Raw genomic sequence first — 22,478 nt, forward strand, 5'->3', positions numbered from 1 at the left:
CAGGATTTAAAGAGCAAAGAACTGCTCTCCATTTTTTTCTGACCGACCTCTTGAACTAAATCTAATTCGTAGCTCAAATATCATATCGTTCCATTCTCGCCAGAGAGATCGTTTTCCAAAGATGATAAAAAGCCATATGCCAACAAGACTGACAAGTGATTCTGCTGTAACCATAAGCCCGAATGTTGGCAGGTAAGGACTGACAATCGAAGTGCACTCGTTTTGGTGATCACCTGCACTTTCTAACATACAAGTCAGCCATTTTGAAGCAACTGTTACGTTTTTAGAGAAGTTCAATAGGTTGGAAATCTGGGTCATATAAAAAAGCTATAATAAAATAAAGCAAAATAAATCAAATCAAATTTAATACCATGTTTTTTTTTTAAAAAATAATAATAATAATACAAATATTATATGTGGTTCTTACCCAGTAGAATACGACGGTCCCACATGCAGCAATAGCTAATATGAGAGCACGCCATTGGATTTTAACGGCTGTAATAACATGTTTATGTCTCTTTGCTTTGGCAGGTCGCATTCCAGTTGGGTCTCCATTTGATAGCGACTGTGACATGTCAGACTCAAGGCCTTCACGAATAGCAATCTTTGAACAAAGAAATAAAACATAAGTATATGAATGTATGCATATCTATATTGACTTTAGACTATTGTTTTCTTTTCTTTTCTTTTTTTACCTTTGCAATGTAAAAGAATGTAGCAATATGAAGTAGGAACGATGGGCAGATAATAACAGCCATGGGGTAGAAAAACAAGGCAAAAATATGTTCAATTGACACCAAGCAAAGATTGGCGAATTCAAATTTCACAGATTTAATTCCCAAGGCAGTACACATTATGACTGTTGGGATTCCCCAGCAGATAACATTAAGCAATATATATCTGTTGGTAAAGAAACTAGAGTTCCAGACGGTGTGTAAATGTAGATTGACAATCAGAGCTGCAGCCCAACAAGTAGTTGCAAACGAAGAGAATATAAGAATGGCACCTAGAGATTATATAATAGTCAGATACCTATTTATAATAATAATAATAACAATAACAATAACAATAACAATGGTGGCGTTAACTACCTTGAGCTGCACATTTATAGTTGTTTTTCTGGTCACTTGGTGTGATATCATCTGCGCATTGTAAGCCATGTTGGTCACCAATTGAGAAGAAAACGGTCATACTGAACAAGAAGATAGCCAAAGACAAATTCAAGATAAGAAGAGAAGGATGTCGTCTCTTGTCAGGTAAAACAAGATAGCTTATCAAAATAACAAAAGACGCTATGGCTGATATGAATCGCATAATGTCTGTGGCTAAGAAGGCAGTGCGTGTCCAATTCTTTTTGTAAAACTGGAAGGATCAAACAATTAAATGAATTTTTTGTGATTCTACATAGGTATTTTCTTTTCAGTAAAGGCTTACCAAATCCTGCGAAGGACAAGGAATACAACAACCATACTGACAGTAGTTTATATACTCTATACCCCTGTGCTTTTCAGGTGCAAGATCAAGAGTAAACGGTGCTGGGCATTCTACTGAAAGAAAGTCTAACGGAATTGCAGATATATTGAATCCAGCAGCTGCTCCAGATACTTTTTTTTAAAAAAAAGGTATTTTTTGTTAGTTTTAATTTTCACTACAATCACTTTGGGGGGTTCTTTTTTAGCTACAACTTTTGTTGTTAACCGTTTTTACCTAATGGCTCAATTATGTTACATGTTTCATCCGGTTGCAGAGGTGTACCAGGAACCGGCATTTCAGAGGTGCAGTTTGGTAAAAGATGCATGGCTCCTGATGTCATTAAAACATTTGTACATGAATCTACGGTCTTTTCACAGGTTGATTTACAGGCTAGATAAATAGTGGGGGCTAATATACAAACATATTAAGTAAGATTTTGGTTTGGTATGTTTGTCAAGTAGGAGCATTTTTTTTGAGATTTGATATTTGATATTTACTATTTGAGCTGTCAGTCTCGCATTTTGGATAGGCAAGGGAACAATGGTATCGATTGAATGCATCTGTACAGCCAGGAACGATTTTGCTGTACCAGAGGGTAAAATTTGGTAAAATGGCGAGCTGATGTTCGATATCTGCAAATGATTTGCTTCCTAGATATACTGGATAGTCGATATATTCCTGACGTTACGAACAGGGTAAGATGACTGGTATATTTTGTGAGTCTGTAGACCACTTACTGAACAAACACCACCAGGGTATTTTGTACAAGCTGAATCATTAGAAACACTAACTGCTGCTGCTGCTGCTGCTGAATTACAAGTAGGCTTAAATTAAGATGCAAGTGTGGGAAAACATCAAAAGGTATTTCGAGCTGAGTCTACTTACCATGAGTAGACATTATTTTTTTTTGTGTAGTTGTTGTGATTGTCGTGGAGTGCGTAGACGACAGAGACCGAGACTGGGCATTAACAAGTTGAAGTGATGCTGCTGTAAATAGGACAGCTAATTGAAGAACTGATTTACTAAATATCATCGTAGCTCTTTCGTGTGTGTGTGTGTGTGTGTCTGGATCGATATGGTATAAACAGGTGGGGTATCTTTTCTGTTTGTTGGTTTTTTCAAGTATGCACTGTGCTTATTTTTATTATTCTTTTAATAATATAAGTAGTAAAAAGAAATAAGAAATAAGAACGACCCTTCTTTGGGTGTAGATTTCAGGAAAACGTTATTTTTTTTAAAAAATAAAATAAAGGAGAGCGTACGGCTAGAAGAGCGTCAAATACTAAAGGAATGGACTGAATAAAAGAGAAAAAGAAACGGAGGAAGACCCACGAGAATGGGTAAAAAATAAACTGTTATAATATTCGAGAAAAATTTCCATTGATGCCACAAGAGTGAGTCTTGAGGTTACGCGGGACTTTTGGTGAACTGGAGATCTTAAAGAAGACACTTGATTCTCTCAGCGTCACTGTGCCCGCTCGACCCAAATGTGTGTGTGTGTATATATATAAATATATACGAATTAGCGTAGTTGCAAAAAAAAAGTAAAAAAAAATAGAAGAATAAGAACTTCTTGTACACCGTTATTCAGACCAATCAATATCTTGAAATTGTCTTCACTAGTTTTATAATAGAAGCAAATGAATAGCCAAAACAATAATATATGGATGAGTAAATGAATCCCAAAGGTGGTTATAGTTAATTATAAGTATTATTAACATAAGACCACCTGGACTTTCTTATGTTTAACTACTAATATATATATATACATGTATATATAATCTAAAGCAATCAAAGGCGTTTTTGTTCATTTCTCTTTATTGCCTTGTAAAGAAGTGTAACAGAGTAAACTATGCTAGACTTGGCCAATTATATATATATAATTTCGACTAGATTATCTTTGATAACCAAAATAGTACTTAATATTGTATGCCTGACATCAACATATTATCTATATAAACAAATTGTTAAAGGTATTGAATCACATGGTATATATTCTCGATCTGTCTTAAAGTTCCCCAATAATTGTAAAAGGAAATAGAGATTGGAAGAGATCTAATGCCAGAACTCACTCTTATGCTGTGCCTATTTACACTCCTTTACTTCCTTTTGACTAAACACCCAAGAGTCGTAAAGGGCCCGTATCTTCAGAGTGGTGTCTAAATAGGATTATTAATATTATTTCCTCCCTTATTTTATATAAACCATTTACTTCCAGTTAACCGGTAAATGATCATGTTTTATGTCAGTTCAAGCGGCTCCTCTCTTTAAATATACTATGCACAAGACCTAATTACGGGAATGTGTACCCAATAAATAAACCAGTTTCTTTTGTTATAATACAACATCCATTTCAAGTGTTCGTTTGTATCAAACCTTATATATATATATATACAAGCGAATATGCGAATGTAAAGCTAGAAAAGTGCCTCTTTGAGAGTGTATATCTCAACTCACAAGAGTTGTATTGAGCAAGAAGTTTAAAAAGTCTCGTATCAAGAAATAAAAAAAAAACTGACCCCTGCGGAATATTAAAAAAATCTATCTTGGGAATTCCATCATGATTTTCTCAGGGAAAGATTTCCGCTTAGTATACAATAGATAGTTACTTGAAATACACCACTGCTTTTTTCTTTACTTCGGGCTATACAATAAAATCAGCTTAAAATTTGGCCAGTATACTCGTGCCAGAAGCTGTCAGTTATTTCATTAGTACAATACCAAGATATTGGATAAATTGAATCCGTTTTACTGATACAGTTTCTATAATTATTTTGTAGTCCAACGCTTTCCTAATCATTATTTACTATCTATGAAGGTTTATTTCCCACATAGTCTACAGAGATATTGTATACAGCTGTTACTAAGCAATGGTCTAATTCTTATTTCTAAAATAGAAAGTAAAGAACCATACGTAGTAACACACACAAGATAGGAAAAAGGTAACCATGCAACTACCATTTAATAGAAAATGAAATAATTTATCCACCAGAATTTTAAAGAAGTTAGTTACATGGACTTTAACTAAAAGATTGAAAGAAATGGAGAAACGTTCAACTTATAAAAATAATTCTCATTAGGTTACGCCGAGAGTGAATCCTTGCCATATATTCTAATTCGAATTGGAGAGAGTAACTCAGTCATAGAAAAAAAAATATACCGAAAAAAATATATAACAAGACCAACAGGCTTGTACAAACCCATACAATAATTGTTAACCTTATCAAAAAAAAATCTACAAATGGGAGTAGTATAGGCATATGTACACTATATATATACATTGCTTTCTTTACGGTTGAAAAACCTTTTTGTATGGAAGCTTAGTTTAGTGCAGCCTATATACATCTCAAGCGGTGCTTTAACAATTTTTTCTGTCAACTAAAAGAAGAAGAGTGCTTCATCTGAATAATTGTATTCTGTAGCTCCATAAGACACACCAGCTTTATCATATCTCTCTACTATATCTCGATAAAATAACATATGTATATTTGACATATTCTAAGGATTCATGGTCATTTAGTTATCCCTATCTCTATTATTATTTTTTAAAGAAAAACAACATGCACATTCTAGTAGGTTCTATTTTATAACTAGATATATATAGCTATATATGTATCAACCGACCTATTCTTAATAAATATTAAGAGTTTTGGTTGAATTATACAATATAGGGCAAATTTAAACTGTACCAATTGTCTTTTCATTTTTTTAAAAGAAAATATGATAGCTTAATTTATTCCACTCAACTACCTGTGATATTTTTTTTAGTGTATCGAATGTTGAAAAATACAATGGCTAATGCTAGTTCCTTATTATTATTCTTGTTATTATTGCTATCCTCACTCTACAGTTTGGGATTTACCATGTTTGGTTGCTCGAATGTGTATAGCTGGTATCTTGGGTTTATTTACCAGGAGCTGAATGGTAAAATACAACCGCGTAGTGGTTCACTATGTCGGCCACTAAATACAAACAGAATAAATGGTTATTAACTTGGTCAAACAGAGGCACATATAAACTTTAATACCACGAAAAAGGAAAAATGTTTGTGTAAGTGATACACATAACAAAGTATCTAAAAATCAAAGTGTACTATATATGCTTCTTTACGAACTAAAATAGCAAGCCATTCTCTGTAAACTGGAAACCTAAAAAAGAAAAAGAAACCCGACCTTTAGTAAAGAGCAGCATTGTTCTGCTTCTTGGAAAGATCAGTAGTTTGCTTCAAAGTATTGGTGAGCTTCTTGCTAAAGCTGGATGAGTAATTATGAAAATTTTCACGAAAATAAAATAAAAAAAAACCGGGTACTTTCTGGTCGATTTGAACTCTAAATCATTAAACATCTCATTTCTATCTCCCATGTCTCCTTGTCAACTATTTTAATGTGAGAAATAAAAATGCTTACATGTGGCATTACTTTTGTCGGAATTAAGTCCTTTAATGCCTTACTTTGGAACTTTGATCGATTAAGGATTAGGGATCAAGGATCCAGTTGTTTCATTGCAAAGATTATTTCTTTTCTTTTCTTTTCTTTTCTCGGAAGGTTCTATGGCTTAATTAGAATCATCTCAGATTTATGGACTGAATTTTGACGGGTTTAAACGTTGTCTAAAAGACGTAATATTACTTGAATTTAGCAATTAATCATACATAATTTTTGCTCTGTACCGATAGGCCAATAATAATATATATATATATCTTCGAGAAAATACACTGCTTATACTTGAAAGTAATGTTGCTCTGCTTTACATGGAGTTAAAAATTACTACCTCGTATTCGAGAGTCTACAAGCTAAATCTAGCTTCTTGTGGTAGTGAATGACAACAGTACATATATCAGTAAAACTAAAAATAAGATATTATTATATGTCACTTGATAGCTATGAGAATTATTTACTAGATCTGTCAAGGTCATTGCTTTCCCATGAGAGCAACCAACATCTTATGGGGTTTAATCCATTAATATATTAAAATATACATGATAAGGCCTCGAACATATTTTGATAATTATGTAGAACAATTGTGTGGCGTATAAATGTATGTAATGGATTGTATATTTCTTCTGGCTTGAGAATTCGGTCATGAAATATATACTTTTACCCTGTTACAATATCAATACAGCTGTGTTCAAGGGTAATATAGATCAATGTTCTTGTATCGAAAATTCTTATTATTATTATTTTAAAAGAATCTTACTAAAATAACAAATATTCTCTAATTTCTTACACAAAATATCTTGTAGGCCGTATCTTGCCAATATTTTGCCACCATGTATTGATGTCATACCACCAATACATTGAGTTTAATCTCAAGAAAATGCTCACAAGAATATAGTCACCATTTATAGAAAGTAGTATCAATACTAAAAGAAATCCATAACTACAAGTATATATGAGCTTTATCACTCTTTTTTTTTATTCCATTCTAGGGTCTGTTTACTTTTTCGGATTCAATTTTCAAATATATCTTGAAGAGGGTTCGGTTAAACCTTTCTTAAAAATCTGTATTTATTGTTTGTGTGTGCTTAAAGATGTACAGGAAGTTTAAGAACATTCTTAATAGAATATAGCTCATCGTAAGAGTAGCTTTCATTTCATTTCATTTATTCAATTCAGTAATAGCTTTCTTATCCTCGAGATTTGAAGCTTAAGGTTAAGAAAAGAAAAGAAAACAATTTATATAGCTATATATATTTTAAACAGAACAAAGAACTATGCACAAGTTTTTTTTTAAAAAGTTTTTCTTTTTTTACTTGTGTTTAGATGTGTGAGAGTAAACCGCAACAAAGTATACTGGTCATTAGAGGAATAAACTCAAACTTGAAGAACAAAAATAAATAAAATAATGATGCTTTGGATAATGCCAAGTATATTAATTAGCCATCTTAAGAATGAGAAAGAGAAAATCATCAAGCAAATTATTGAACCAGCTATATAGTTTCGGGATTGTTATTCTTCTTTGAAATGCTCATACTTTTTTGAGCAATATATCTTGCTCCCAGGCCATTACCTCTGTTTAAATTGCGATTTCTTTGTGAGACATTTAGGTGGTTTATGCTTTATTCTGTGGAACTAATATCTCACCAAGATTTTATTTTTCCTTCCTCTATCAAGCTTACCAAGATAGGAAGTGGGAAGTAAAAGAAAGAAATACACATGTATTTTTATTGAAAGAAACTCCTCACTTAAGCTTCATCTTGGTGTGTACTAATAGCCATTTATTCCTTTAAATCCGTGCCGTACTTTAAAAGAAAGAAAGAAACAATCGCTATATTTAGGTAGTTTTATGCTGGTAGAAGTACATACTTGTAATAAGCACTAATAATTTTGAGTTTAATACAATACTATAAGGGTCACAGATAATAAATTCATGCTCAATGTGAGTAAAATAGGCAGATAGCGTGTATTAATAACAAATTTAACCACGCTATCATGATGTAACTATCTGGTAGAATAATACTACGTCCACAAACATCAATTGAAGTGCCAAAAAATGACAATGTGCATAAAGCAAGCGCTATCTAACATGTAATATAGTTAATATCCTAGGGTTTAAAGTAGACCTCCAGTAATGTGGACCCAAACTTGCATTAGCATTATGATCATTTGTCTCGAATACATACAGGAACGTGGAGACCTAATAGCTTGTCACAACCGTGTGAATTAGATGATAAATTGCCAATTTTTGAGTTTTAACACCGAGTATAAGCTCAGTAATATATACATACTGTATTGATCTTTGATTGTTAAGATATATATAGTCTTTTATGTACTTATATAATGACTGCTGCAATCATGATCTTATATAAAGCAAATACTTTGCTTAAAGTAGAGTATAAAATTTCTATAATAAGATCTGCATGGCCTGTGCGTTGTTTCTCATCTTACAGTCATTTTTTTTTCTGTGGGGAAGTTTAGTTTAGTTTATTTTAATCCCGTCTCACAAAAGTGCATTGATCACCTTACCTATAAATATTTAGAAATGCCTATTTTATTATTAGATGTACAGATTACTGTATATTGTTTTACAAGAGCTGGAGCCAAATACTTAGATAGTATTTCCCGCAAATATTTACATTAAGAGCTCTTTATTACGCTTGAAATATAATTTAAGCATTTAATAGTAGTGCTTTTGCCAAAACCTAGTTGTAAACAGTCCTCGACAAAAATCTGTGTGTTTTAGATTAAGTTGAAACTAGAATTGTTTTCTTCTTAATTCAAGTATCTATGACAATTATTTTTCTTTGAATTTGTTTGACATTGTTTTTTTTAAATAATTTATAATATGTTTGCTTCTATATACGATCATTACTTTACGTAGCTGATGCCATCGATATTGTCTAAAGCACTATTGATCAGCAGAGATAAATCCGCAGCTATTTTACTAAGATTCTATTCTGCTATACTACCAGAGTGTATGTCTTTCTTCGGTTGGCGTAAAATCTTACATTCATATATATACAGAATTATAAATAAATAAAACAGAGGTGGGAGTATATACCATAAAGCTTATACAGTCAAAGTTTAATATAGTGATAATGGTGGGAGAAGAAAAAATCACTATATAATTTATAAATTTAATATAGTAGCTGACTATTGCAAGGATATTTTGATTTGTGCATATAATAGACAGATATGTGGGGGTAAATGGGATTTGTGAATATAATCAAGTTGGTATACTTGAAATATATATTGTGGCAAAGGAATATTTATAAATAATTAATACTAAAGACATGTATGATTAGAGTAGATAATGTAGATAATGCTTAAGATGGATTAAAGAGTATAGACTTTATAGGACTAGTAATTGGGATACCAGTATAAAATAAAAGTAGGTATTTTTTAAATAAAAACCAAAAAGGTTTAAGCACTCAAAGTTTCCCACTTGTTTGTAGGGATCATTATGTATTGTAAACTTTGAATTGATGAAATCATATTTTTTCTGGTTAATTAGCTGTCTTTAATGTATATACTTATATTATATACATCCTAAACTTTGATATTATATTGGAATAATATGTATATCATGTATATATATATATAAATTAAGAAGATACAGGTGCCTGTCTATCTTGTAGCATAAAGCTACATTTTCATATCATCACTATTGTTGTTACTGTTACTGGTACTGGCAATTTGGCTAGTGCCATTCATAGTTCTCTATTCAATGTTCCATAAAAGCTCTATGTTTTTTTTCTCTGCTTAAAATTGTTAGAGCTCATCTCTGATAGAAACAGCTACACCTTTATTTCTTTAAAACCCGTTACGAGCCTCTCGTTTCTCTTTAGCTTTTTAACTCTATAAAATATCGTTGAAAGTACAGCACAGTCATGTTTTACTTTTTAATCAAACTCAAACTTATTCCAAAAAATATTACAGACAAGTGTGGTACCTGACATACTTTTTTTTTGAAAGAACGTCAATCGTCACTTCAACTACTTTAACGGAGTTGAATTTCACGAGTTCCTTTTCAGTGAAGAGGACTAAAGTAAATGGAGTCTTCCATCTACTTTACACATCTCTTGCATCCTTTCATCGCTGATGCATACACCTGCAAAAAAAAACCAAGGGAAAAAAATGCGTGACTATTTTCATATGCATGTGACTACTAGAGCTAAAAACTATAAAAAAAAAGCATAAAGTAAACAAAAAAGGACGCAAAAAACAGAAAAAGACGAGCGACAACGATGCGAAACCTTATTTACCATCAAAAACTACAATTCTATTCATGCAAATGGCTCAGAGGCTTATATATAACTCTCATCATGCTCTTGCAGAAATGAGTTTGTCAGAACATTGCGCATTAAAGATCAATTTTCTATTTTTCTCATTCAGCCTGACATCCGATGTTGATTCGCGTATCCTTTTAACAGCCACTCATGATAGAAAGTAATAGTTTTTAGGGTAAAAAACAGAATGTACACGCGTTTAAAAATTGTTAACCTCTTGAATGTACTTAGTATATATACATACAGTCGATGTCTGATCGATTTCTTAGAAATATAGTAGAGTTTTAACTATTACAAGTAATATCTAATTTTTTTTATATATGACACTAAAAAGCTGTCGATAGTTATTAATAGTGAGCAATATTGTATATAGCAAAGCTTCAAAAGAAGACTTTTTAAAAAAAAGCTTCCGGAGAGAATTACTATATCAAGATTATTTGCTTTACGCGCTTGATAGTCATTCTTTTCTTCGAGTCCCCAACTTCCCAAGCTGTTTGCATGTCGGTGTATTATATTTTGCAGGAATGTACTTTAGTCTATCTATAATACAAAGATTATTGAATTTATCGCTGAATTGTAAAAGTTTAATAAGAAAGGATCGTTTTGACCGAAATGATAAATTAAATACAATAAACCAGCTATATGTTTGAATTGGTTAAGTAAAGTGCTCTTACAAGTATAGCTGACTTGGTGTAGCATGCTACGACCCGTCATTTAAACGTAGTCTGATATCAATTGCTTACATATTGATCAAACCACCTCATCTTTTCACTCTAAAAAACTATTTACTAATAGATTTTTCGATATTTACACCACAAGACTATATTTGATCCCAAAGTTCCCTCAGGACATACACCTAAAAATAAATCAACATTATGTGCCTTATTCTATTAAGTAAAGTTATTTATAAAGTTAATTTATGCTGATCAGTGCTTGTATGACTACCAGCATACCAATATTCATGGAGATATCAATAAATTAAAAAATGACAATATCGATATTTCCACCACTGTACTTTGCTTTTAAATATCCGACAATAAAGATGTGTGCAAATAAAGTTATATTAATAGAGAGCATGTGGGTTTGTAACAATTTAATGGATGATTACTAAAAGTTCACTTCCTCTCTAATATAAGTCAGGACAATGGCTTCAGCTAAGCATAAACAATATTATATTAGGTATATACTCTTATAAATACAGCCTTACACTACTAGTATACATTGTCCAAAATATATATTTATATATCTTTGTGTGTAATAACATATGATATGACAGCTTAAAGTAGTACGCTAAATAACTAACAAAAAGTGTCGGCTTCCATCTTGGAAATGTCGTGCTCTTAATGTCACTGATTTGTGGGTGTTAGCTGATATTATATAAGTATTTTTCTCTTATTTCAAGTAAGGCACTTATTGCCAGTTGTCACAGATCTGTGGCCAAGTTATCGCTTTTATGATAATTCATATAGAAAAAGAAATCTAACAAGAGTCCCAAGTGTAGTTTACTTTGCTTTTGGGATCCTTTATATACACCATGTCAAGCCACGTGACTGCTTTTCCATCTCAAACAGTTGCATATTCTTGAATGCACCATCATTTGCATCTCCAAAGTAAAAGAATCTTATGGCCGACGCACAAAACAAGAAGACTAGCTCTTCAGCTATTGATGTCGCTGATGCAACAGATTCTGCCGCAAAGTTTGGCTCGAGACTTTTACAGGATGAAGAGGCTGTGTTCAGTCAGAATGCTTGGTAATAAAAAAGTGAAAGTCTGTTTGATATTGATCATTTTGACTAAGGTTATATACAATTCAATTTACAAAAAAAAGGGATCATGTTGAATGGGATGAGGAGCAGGACAGATATGCTCAAGAAAGAATTCAGAAACATCTTTCTAGCCCAGTACCTGAAGAGGAGCAAGGTAATATATTCGTTATCGTAAAGAATATACACTTATCGTCCCTTATTTACAGAGCAATATTATGCGCAGCCAGCACACTATTGGAACAACTTCTATCAAAAAAATGAAAACAGATTTTTCAAGGATCGTAACTGGTTGAGACTCGAGTTCCCAGAACTTTTTCTGACTGCTGACGCTGATGTAAATTAATGAGCCACTTGTGTGTATGTGTGAGAGTTATCCAAAATATTTAAAAAAGAAAATGTTATATTTTACTTAATGTAGGCTGGAAAAAAAACTGTCTTTGAAGTGGGCTGTGGTGCCGGAAATACCATGTTTCCCCTTCTCCAAGAAAGCAAGAACCCAAACTTGTTTGTCTATGCCGCTGACTTTTCGAGCACAGCTGTCCAGGTTGTTCAGAACAATCCTAGCTATGACACCTCTCGTTCACTTGCTTTTGTGTGGGATTTGGCTAGTCCAGATATCCCTGAACATATTCAGCCTGAATCGCTTGATATTATTGTTCTGATCTTCGTATTGTCTGCACTGACACCCGAACAATGGGAACAGGCTATTACAAATATGTACAAGGTAATGATAAGAATAATAAGGAAAATAAGGATTATCGAGTTTAAATACACGCCAGTCATATGCGGATACTTAAACAAGTATTATTTATACTAGATGCTGAAACCAGGAGGACTTGTCCTGTTTCGTGATTATGGTCGACACGATCTTGCTCAACTGCGCTTCAAAGAAAAGCGTTTATTGAAAGAAAACTTTTATATCCGAGGAGACGGAACTCGAGTTTACTTTTTTACACCCGAAGAAGTAGCTGGACTGTTTACATCCAAGGCTTCCGAAGAAACTGGACCTCGGTTTGAGGTAGAGCAGAATGCAGTAGACCGACGTATGATTGTGAACCGAAGCCGAAAGTTAAAGATGTACCGAGTCTGGCTCCAAGGAAAATTCAGAAAACTATAACTCTAATACGATAAACGTGCATGTTTGTTTTTGTTTTATGTACGAATTCAAGTATACATTTATACATATCTTTTCTAAAAAAAAATATTGTGAACAATTAAGAGAAATAAAGCGCAGGCGCAGTTGGCTTTGTCCAGATCCATAATAATTTAAAGAAGAAGAAGGAAGAGCCAAAGTCTGATAAAGACCTTTTCTCAGGATGGTTTAATTTAAAGCTTGCTTAACTGCGCCAAGGAAAAAAAATCTATCCAGGAATGGAATAACGAGCATAATTGCACTTGTAGTGAGAAAACTGTTTATTGCAGTGGTTTTCAGATCGAGATTACTAGTCTACTTCCAAAAATAAGCAAAATTATTTATTTGTGGAGAATTTATGCAAAGAAAAAAAAATCGATTTTGAAGATGGTCAGGTAAATACTTGTAAGAAACAATTGATTATAAATATATAGATATATATATAAGAAATATTGGTATTGAATGCAGCTTACTATTAGAAAGGTTTTGAAATATTGCATTTGCATAGTTGCTTCAGCATTCTCATGATCTACCCTATATTATTTTATAGCATTATGTCTATTAAAAAGTTGTTAATAATCCCAACCATCATACTCTCTTGAGCAGTCAATTATTTTTTGAGCTTATACCGAGCTTAAGAAAATTGTAAATATTTCACTTTTTTTATTAATTTACTTGAAGGTTGTGAGGGTCATGTTGAGATTTCCTCCTACCAAATCCAGAAATTATACAACTCTTTTTTGTTGTTGTTGTCATTGTTGCTGTTGGAATTTACAATTATATTGTACAAAATTGTCTGCATTTGTTCTCTTGTCCACCCAAGATGTAATAGTGGCACCGTACCCACATTTAACAAACAAATGTACAAAACCATTATATCGTACTACCATTTGATCTTTCGAGCCAATCAATTTCTAGAGAGAAAGATCTGAATGGCTGATAGTACAAATTTACAAAGATTTACTCTTGTATTCAAGACATGGTGAGGGTCTTGGCTTTTTTATCACCAAACACAAAAGAATATAGCCCTTGAATCAATGGACAGGGTGGACGTGCTTTTCTCACGAGATACAGTACGGAATTGCGTCAGAAATAATCCAGATATTCCCTAAAAAGTTATAAGTAAAGTTGAGTTTTATTAGTTTGTTTTCGTCATTATTCGACGAATGAGCCCATGCAATAGACAATGTCTTGGTAGGGATGGTCTGCGCAACTTTTTTTTTATATAGAAAAAAATCAAATCGGATAATCGCTTCTACAATAAGTAAATAAATAAAGTCGACTCATATTTACATTTTTTTGGGGGGTACAAAGAATACATTCGAGATTTCTATCGTATATAACTATTAGTGGCCTTAATATCGTACAGAAGAATATGGGGACAGTGTATAATATTTTAATATAGAGAACTGGCACCACGCTCTAAAAATATCATGGTCTTTCTCGACATGACATTCTTCAATTAACCTCAAGAATACTTTGACATTATTGGATATTGGTTTCTTGATACTGATTTCTCTAAAAGATGAAACACAAAAGACAAAGGGATTATAACCTTTAATTATCTTTTTTTTTTTAAAAAAAAAGACTATCAATTCTTTTGGTTGTTATGGAAACATTTAGAGAAAAGCGTTGTCTACTATTAGGTTAATGTTTTAGCAGAACAGACCAATAAATAAATAAATAAATAAATTTTAAAAAAAGCTTGTTCTGTGGTTGGATATAGTTAAATTTTATTTACACCCTGGTCCTAATAGTCTATTGTATACAATTGCGACTCCAGACCTTTATTATTATTATTTAAAAATGGTAAGTAAATCATAATAATCCCGGTTACATTGATTTCTTGCAAAGCAAAAAAAGGAGAGTGAATTGAATGATTTGATGGGTCTCAACACAACTAATAAGAAGACCTGGATGTGTTAAGAGGTAACCCTATTCTTGATTGGATTTTCTTTTTATAAAAAAATCACGTTCTGGATAGAATGGTGGGTGGTGTAATATCTACCCAGATCCCTCCCATCTCCCATGTATTTGAGATGTTCTGGCTTAGATTTTAGTGGATATAAACCTAAATGAGACTACATATATAGAAATCACCCTGTCCAATGTACTCAGAAAAACTACAAGAGCTCAGAAAAACAGGAACATGGCAATAGAGTAGCAGAAGTAGTGAAAGTAATAGAAGTGCTTGTTTGCATAATGACAGACTGTTGTAAAATAGGTTTGGTAGAAATAGATAAAAGAAAGGTACAGAAACTAATCGTTCAATGAGATATAAGGATCTATTGAATTTGTGCAATTATAGATATACTTCTTTTGGGCAGATAACGACTATTTTGCCCTGTAGTTCGGTTCACTTTGAGATAACGGAAGATATACTATGTTACTTTCGAATGTTGATGCTTTCATATATTTTATCAACAGGGCATTGTCTTTCTCTTTGGACAAACACAACCGGAACTTCAAGAAAAGCAAACCGATGTGTATTTTGCGTTTGAAGAGTCATACTTCCCATCCAATGGGAATATCTAAAATGAAAAAGAATTGACTTACATTCTACACTCCTATACATTTTTTTTGGTGAACTTGTTTTTGACTAGCCCGGGCCTTGTAACAAACCCGGTCGCTCTCTATTAGTATTATTATTTTTACCTTGAAAGATTTCTATTGATTCTATTGAACGATGTGCACAATTTTTGATCAACATCTTTCTATCTTGCTCTTCAAGTGTACGTGTGTATATATGTGTGTACAAGTGTGTGTGTGCGTGTGCTTGTGTACGATGTTGCCGTGGGAAATAAGGGCCCTTTTTTTTATAGTGTATTGTATGGTTTGGGACAAATTATTCTATTCCATTTTCTTATTTTATTTTTTTATTATTTGAAACCATAACGTGGGGAAGGTGTAGTAGAATCTGAGCATTAACTGAAACGCCGCTACCCCACATCCTCCTGTACCTTTAAGGATTTCAGTATGTTTTACGTGTCTGTGATCCAACAGGTGCGGGAGGTGTGGATGATCCTAAAATACTCCAGAATATGACAGCATTAGCTTCATCCCCAGACTTACCCGGAGAGCGGGAAATACTTATTGACTAAAACAAGAAGAAGAATGATAATTTGTAATAAATCAAATAATGGAATTTAGTAATACGCTTAATAACCAAAATATTCGAGCATCTCGGACAGAATTGCGTATTGAGGCCTATTGACCATTAATAAAAATTTACGGTTGACTCATTATCCGTCTATTGTACCAATTTTATCCCGCGGAAGCCCTCCAGGGAATGGAGATAGAATAAGGTAGAAACATATCCCTCTCGAATAACGATTGGACGCTGAATGGGCCAACATTTCATAAGCACGAGCAGCTTTGGCCAGTAAGAGTGATATTCATTCTCAACGCGCTTCATTAGCCGTCATTTTACGCGCTCTCCGCTCAAAACTAGCCTAGACTCCACCCCTTGATTTTTTTTTTTTTTTTTTTAGGATTTCTTTTTTTCTCACGCCTAAACCAATCAAATTCGTCGATTTGTGTCTCATTTCATTATTTTGTCTTTGGACACTAAATATAGTCTGGCTGTGACTCGGCCATTGCTGCATCTGTGTTAGCGAACCCTTTTTGGCCAGAACAAAAGGCTGATTAACGGTTGCTTGGTCCATATGCAACAACAAAAAAAAATTATTAAAAGCCGAGATCATATAAATACTCAAAGCTTTCATCTCTAAATATAACTCACACTTCTTTTTTTTTCTAACTCTCTACACATTTTAAAAAATGACGGCCACCCTTGCGCCACCCTTTGCCTCAGACAACTCCTCTGTCGATGATGGCTGTGGTTACAACGCCAACGTTTTCGCTGGAAAATCTGAGCAGATGGTCCAGGTGTGTGCTCATCTCAATGAGACTGGTTTCCTTCCCAAGGAATTGGTAGAGAACGAGGTGTCTTGGTTCTACAAGTAAGTTCATTAGAATATTTCGCGTATAAATCACAAAATTCCTTATCTCTCTTGCCCACGATAGCAACCTTGGTATCGATGACTTCTACTTTGCTCTCGAGCCCGTCGAGACAATTGCAAACCACATCATGGCCCTCTATGGTGCCAAGATTCTCTCTTATACCAAGCACGAGAACTCCCTCGAGATTAACCTCGAGAAGGAATCCGAAGACTCCTCTGTCTATATCCACTCTTCCCAGCCTGGTGTTTCCCAGCTCCAGGGTCCCCAGTGTGAGAGAACGTAAGTCAATCAAAACAACTCTCCGGCTCCAATTCCTAACTTTTATAAAATAGCATCGACGAGAAGTACCTCAACACATCCGTTTCCACCCAGAGCTACCGTGTTGAGTCTTATCGCTCCTCGGCTACAGTCTCATCGGACTTGACTTCCCAGATCCGCTCCTACTTTGTTACCAAGTGCCAGTTTGTCAACCCTGAGCCTACTACCGAACAAGAGACCGATATCGAGCAGGTTGCTGACCAGGCTTTCCTCAAGAAGGCTACTGAGCACACCAAGAAGGTTTATGAGGGTGTTATGCGCAATGTTCTCCAGCGCACTGGTCCCGTCATTGAGATGTGTGAGGTCCAGGGTAGTCGTGAGCGCCGTTTGATCATTGGTTATCGTCAGAGAAGCACCCAGGGATTCTTCTCGGCTATGTCTGATCTCTATCATTACTACAATCTCTATTCTGTCCGCAAGTATGTCGGTAAGTCTAAAAAAGAGCTTTATGTCTAAAAGAGAGTTCAGGGGTAAACAAAACAAGAGGCAAGAATGTCTAACATGTATTGAATCGTCTGATAGAGCAATTCTCCAACGGTGTGACCATCATGGGTATCTACCTCAACCCTCTTCCCAACTCAAAAGCTGCCCCCATTGAGCACTCTATCCACCAGGTCATGAAGGAGACCTCGCTCCTTTACTGCTTGCCCAAGACTCCTTTCCAGCAGTTCTTCAAGACAAACCAACTCTCTGTCCAGGAGACCGTTTATGGTTATGTCGGCTGGATTTTCTCTCAACACTTCCTCAACCGTCTTGGTAAAGAATTCATGAGCCTCAACACTATTCTCGACCGCTCCAACCCCGTCCACGAAGAAGTTCTTGGCAAGATGAAGAAGCGTCTCCGTCAGGATACCTTCACCCGTGAATACATTCTCGATATCATCCAGCTCTACCCCGAGCTTATCAAGCTGTTGTATGCCAACTTCGCAAAGGTCCACTATGTCAACCAGCGCGAGGCCTCCCTTCAGCCCACTATGTCTTACCAGCGTCTTTCCACCGTCGAGAATTTGACCGAGGAGCAGTTGGTTAAGAAGATCAAGAGTGTCACCTCCAACGCCCACGAGCAGCTCGTCTTCGAGGCCTTCTTGACCTTCAACAAGCACGTCCTCAAGACCAACTTCTACCAGTCTACCAAGGTTGCCCTCTCATTCCGTCTCGACCCCAGCTTCTTGCCCGAGATTGAGTACCCCTCCAAGCTCTACGGTATGTTCTTGGTTATTGGTTCCGAGTTCAGAGGTTTCCACTTGCGTTTCCAGGACGTTGCTCGTGGTGGTATCCGTATTATCCGCTCGCGTAACCGTGAGGCCTATTCCATCAACTTGCGCACATTGTTTGACGAGAACTATGCTCTCGCTGCTACCCAGCACCGCAAGAACAAGGATATCCCCGAAGGTGGATCAAAGGGTACCATTCTGTTGAACATTGACTCCCAGGATGTTCCTCTTGTTGCATTTGAAAAGTATGTTGACTCTGTCCTCGATCTCCTGATTATCGGTCACACTCCTGGTATCAAGGAGCCCTTGGTCGATCGCCTTGGTAAGAATGAGATTCTCTTCTTTGGTCCTGATGAGGGTACTGCCGAATACATGGACTGGGCTTCCCAGCATGCCCGCAAGCGCACTGCCAGCTTCTGGAAGGCTTTCACCACCGGCAAGAGCCAGTCTCTTGGTGGTATTCCCCACGATGTGTACGGTATGACTACTCGCTCTGTCCACCAGTACGTTTTGGGTATCTACCGCTCGTTCGGTCTTGAGGAAGAAAACTGCACCAAGCTCCAGACTGGTGGCCCCGATGGTGATCTTGGCTCCAATGAGATCTTGATCTCCAAGGATAAGACTATGGCTGTCGTTGATGGTTCTGGTGTACTGTACGATCCCCATGGTATCAACCGTGAGGAGTTGACTCGCTTGGCTGAAGCCCGTAAGATGATCAACAACTTTGATATCAGCCTCTTGTCAAGCGAAGGTTTCCGTGTTTTGGTCGATGAAACAAACGTCACTCTTCCCAATGGCGATATTGTCGAGAATGGTCTCTTGTTCCGTAACACTTTCCATGTCAACCCCTTGGCCACTGCCACCATCTTTGTCCCCTGTGGTGGTCGTCCCGAATCCATTGATCTCAACAATGTCAAGCATTTGGTCGCCGATGATGGTACCCTTCGTTTCAAGTACATTGTCGAAGGTGCCAACTTGTTCTTCACTCAGGAGGCCCGTCTCCGCCTCGAGAAGGCTGGTGTTGTGATCTTCAAGGATGCCTCGGCTAACAAGGGTGGTGTTACATCATCTTCTCTCGAAGTCTTGGCTGCTCTTGCTTTCAACGATGCCGAGTTTGCCGAGCATATGTGTGTCAAGGATGGTGTTGCCCCTCCTTTCTACGAGGAGTATGTTAAGGAAGTCCAGAACATCATTGAGCGCAATGCTGCTGCTGAGTTTGAGGCTTTGTGGCGCGAACACAAGAAGTCCAAGGTGCCAATCTCTATCCTCTCCGACGATCTTTCTGTCGCCATCGTCCAGCTTAACGACCAGCTCCAGACCACCAGTCTCTGGCATAACGCTTCCCTCCGCGAGACTGTCTTGAACAGAGCTTTCCCCAAGCTCCTCCTCGACACTCTTGGCCTCGATACCCTCCTCGAGCGTGTTCCCGAAAACTACGTCAAGGCTATCTTTGGTGCCCACCTTGCTTCCATGTTCATCTACAAGTACGGTCCCCACCCCGATAACTTTGCCTTCTTTGAGTTCATGCGCGAGGGCTACTACGCTGACGAGTAAATCCATATATCAAACACAGAAAATACAAAAAAGGATGTACTCTAAAGCTCACAAAAACAACAACAACAACAAATGAAACAAGAAAAGAGTCTTTTTTTTAAAAAATTTGTTTCTTTTCCTCCAAACTCTTCTTCAACCTATCTGTAAAATTGCATGCCATTTATAATTTTTTATAATTTCTTTATATCTATCCCTTTTTAAAATGATTTTATTATTTTCCATTTTTTTGCCTAATAAATATCATTGTCATCAATATCTATCAATAAAATTTTTGCACTATGTCTTTCATTGTTATCAAAATAATATTAATTTATACTATACATTGTTTTCTTTTTTTTTTTTTTAAAAAAAAATAGCATTTGTGTCAGCTTTTTATTTTATTTTATATATCTAAACTTTATTTATATATATAAATTTAAGAAAGAAAAAAAAATTAAGTTCAAATGCAGCCAATCAGCGTTTATATTTTTTTCTTAAAAATGACAAGAAGTACAGAAAACCCCTCCCCTTCTCCTTCAATTGATCCTTCTTTATTTCTTTTAGATTTTTTTTTAGAAAAAAAAGGTAAACTTTAATGTGTGCCCGTGTGAATATAAAAGACTCAAACGCATTCGAAATCAAATGCTTGTTTAATTCAAATCAGACTCTTTTAAATCAATAACATGGCTATCACCAAGAAGGAAGAAAACCGCCAGGCATTCTTGGATGTCTTCAAGGTCCTCAAGGCTGACATTCTTAACGAGCTCCGCAAGAACAACATGCCCGAGGACGCTTACAAGTGGACTGAAGAGGTAAATAAATAAATAAGTAAAGGCGCGAATATTTTTGGGATGAGTAAACTCATTCACTATTATAGAATCTCGAGTATAACGTTCCTGGTGGTAAGTTGAATGAGATGATGAGGAATGACTTTCAGGCAAAATTTACTTATTTATTTTTCTTTCTTTAGGCAAGCTTAACCGCGGTTTGTCTGTTGTCGACACCCTTCGTATTCTCAAGGGTGACTCTATTACTGAGGAAGAGATCTTCAACGCCTCTATTCTTGGTTGGTTGGTTGAGCTTGTAAGTTTCAAATCAGAAGAAAACCGGAGTAGTGATACTAAGATATGATTTTCGTGTCTCAGCTCCAAGCTTTCTTCTTGGTGTCGGATGATATGATGGACGCCTCAATTACTCGTCGCGGTCAGCCCTGTTGGTACCGCAAGAATGGTGTTGGACTAATTGCTATCAATGATTCCTTTATCCTTGAAGGTGCCATCTACGTCTTGTTGAAGAAGTACTTTAAGAAGTTCGACTACTACGTTGACCTTCTCGAACTCTTCCACGAGGTATGGGCTTATATTTTGTGAAACGTTGATATACCTGATCCTTGCTCCAGACTCATCCTGTATCATTATAAAGGTATCTTTCCAGACTGAGCTTGGACAACTCTGCGATCTTATTACTGCCCCTGAAGATAATGTTGATCTCAGCAAGTTCTCTATTGCAAAGTAAGTTAAGCTTAACCTGGAAGTCAATACACGCGTGCTTAAGGTGTGGTTGAAAATAGGCACAAGTTCATTGTTATCTACAAGACTGCATTCTACTCCTTCTATCTTCCCGTTGCTCTGGCCATGCACATGGTAAAGGATCTCAAGTCCGCTAATGTGACATTTCTGATTTACTTTATTTACATATGAATTTAACATTTGTGGTGTGGATTATTATTATTATTATTATTATTATTATTATTTTAGGCTGGTGTTAAGAATGAAGAGGCCTACAACAAGTCTAGAGATATCTTGATTCCTCTTGGAGAATACTTCCAGATTCAGGATGATTATCTTGATTGCTACGGTGCCCCTGAAGTTATTGGCAAGATTGGCACTGATATTATGGACAACAAGTGTTCTTGGTTGATCAACCAGGCTCTGTTCAAGGCTAACCCCGAACAACGTGCTGTATTAGAGGTAATTATTGCTATAATTCTTATGGAGTGAAAATTGTAGATTATGTATAATATATATTCATCTTCATCTTCATATTCTAAACTATTTTCTCTCTTCTCTTCACAAAAAAAAATTCAAACTATAAATGATAGGCCAACTACGGACAAAAGAATTCCGAGTCAGAGGCCAAGGTTAAAAAGGTCTTTTTGGACTTGGGAATTGAAAAGATTTACAAGGATTATGAGGAAAAATCCCACAAGGAACTCTCTGATTTAATTAGCCAGTTGGATGAGAGTGTTGGCGTTAAGAAGGCCGTATTCATTGAATTCATGGATAAGATTTACAAGCGTACAAAATAATTATAAAATATATATTTTTCTTTGATTGGCTTATTTGCCCTAC

General features: G+C 35.5%; 7 protein-coding genes across 7 annotated transcripts; 4 read left to right on the forward strand and 3 right to left on the reverse strand.

Annotated features, from left to right (window-relative positions):
- Positions 1–6: 6 nt before the first annotated feature.
- Positions 7–2,361, reverse strand: PHYBLDRAFT_59924 (hypothetical protein; the record flags this gene model as incomplete). Its single annotated transcript, XM_018440580.1, has 9 exons — positions 7–327; positions 428–604; positions 696–1,006; positions 1,092–1,362; positions 1,435–1,604; positions 1,708–1,881; positions 1,971–2,151; positions 2,211–2,297; positions 2,359–2,361. 9 exons carry the CDS (start codon positions 2,359–2,361, stop codon positions 7–9), a joined length of 1,695 nt encoding a protein of 564 aa, XP_018294428.1.
- Positions 2,362–4,105: 1,744 nt separating this feature from the next.
- On the forward strand, positions 4,106–5,734 carry PHYBLDRAFT_186263 (hypothetical protein; the record flags this gene model as incomplete). Its single annotated transcript, XM_018439214.1, has 5 exons — positions 4,106–4,373; positions 4,554–4,604; positions 5,242–5,397; positions 5,511–5,523; positions 5,596–5,734. The coding sequence occupies exons 1-5, from the start codon at positions 4,286–4,288 to the stop codon at positions 5,732–5,734; spliced, it is 447 nt and encodes a 148-aa protein (XP_018294429.1). The 5' UTR covers positions 4,106–4,285.
- Positions 5,735–11,824: 6,090 nt separating this feature from the next.
- On the forward strand, positions 11,825–13,084 carry PHYBLDRAFT_109737 (hypothetical protein; the record flags this gene model as incomplete). Its single annotated transcript, XM_018428132.1, has 5 exons — positions 11,825–11,952; positions 12,030–12,121; positions 12,174–12,301; positions 12,386–12,691; positions 12,785–13,084. 5 exons carry the CDS (start codon positions 11,825–11,827, stop codon positions 13,082–13,084), a joined length of 954 nt encoding a protein of 317 aa, XP_018294430.1.
- Positions 13,085–13,288: 204 nt separating this feature from the next.
- PHYBLDRAFT_166362 (hypothetical protein) lies at positions 13,289–15,674 on the reverse strand (the record flags this gene model as incomplete). The annotated part of the gene is made up of 5 exons (XM_018435408.1): positions 13,289–13,414; positions 13,573–13,633; positions 14,107–14,207; positions 14,467–14,617; positions 15,490–15,674. The coding sequence occupies 5 exons, from the start codon at positions 15,672–15,674 to the stop codon at positions 13,289–13,291; spliced, it is 624 nt and encodes a 207-aa protein (XP_018294431.1).
- A 396-nt stretch (positions 15,675–16,070) lies between these two features.
- On the reverse strand, positions 16,071–16,514 carry PHYBLDRAFT_143365 (hypothetical protein; the record flags this gene model as incomplete). The annotated part of the gene is made up of 2 exons (XM_018430971.1): positions 16,071–16,196; positions 16,359–16,514. 2 exons carry the CDS (start codon positions 16,512–16,514, stop codon positions 16,071–16,073), a joined length of 282 nt encoding a protein of 93 aa, XP_018294432.1.
- Positions 16,515–16,842: 328 nt separating this feature from the next.
- On the forward strand, positions 16,843–20,444 carry PHYBLDRAFT_123632 (hypothetical protein). Its single transcript, XM_018428942.1, has 4 exons — positions 16,843–17,061; positions 17,126–17,341; positions 17,395–17,807; positions 17,903–20,444. Exons 1-4 carry the CDS (start codon positions 16,880–16,882, stop codon positions 20,146–20,148), a joined length of 3,057 nt encoding a protein of 1,018 aa, XP_018294433.1. The 5' UTR covers positions 16,843–16,879; the 3' UTR covers positions 20,149–20,444.
- A 366-nt stretch (positions 20,445–20,810) lies between these two features.
- On the forward strand, positions 20,811–22,435 carry PHYBLDRAFT_109964 (farnesyl diphosphate synthase; the record flags this gene model as incomplete). Its single annotated transcript, XM_018428144.1, has 8 exons — positions 20,811–20,939; positions 21,005–21,029; positions 21,098–21,210; positions 21,273–21,476; positions 21,550–21,638; positions 21,698–21,770; positions 21,885–22,097; positions 22,229–22,435. 8 exons carry the CDS (start codon positions 20,811–20,813, stop codon positions 22,433–22,435), a joined length of 1,053 nt encoding a protein of 350 aa, XP_018294434.1.
- Between the last annotated feature and the right edge of the window lie 43 nt (positions 22,436–22,478).

The sequence above is a fragment of the Phycomyces blakesleeanus genome (assembly GCF_001638985.1).
Source record: "Phycomyces blakesleeanus NRRL 1555(-) unplaced genomic scaffold PHYBLscaffold_6, whole genome shotgun sequence".
Taxonomy (NCBI): domain Eukaryota; kingdom Fungi; phylum Mucoromycota; class Mucoromycetes; order Mucorales; family Phycomycetaceae; genus Phycomyces; species Phycomyces blakesleeanus.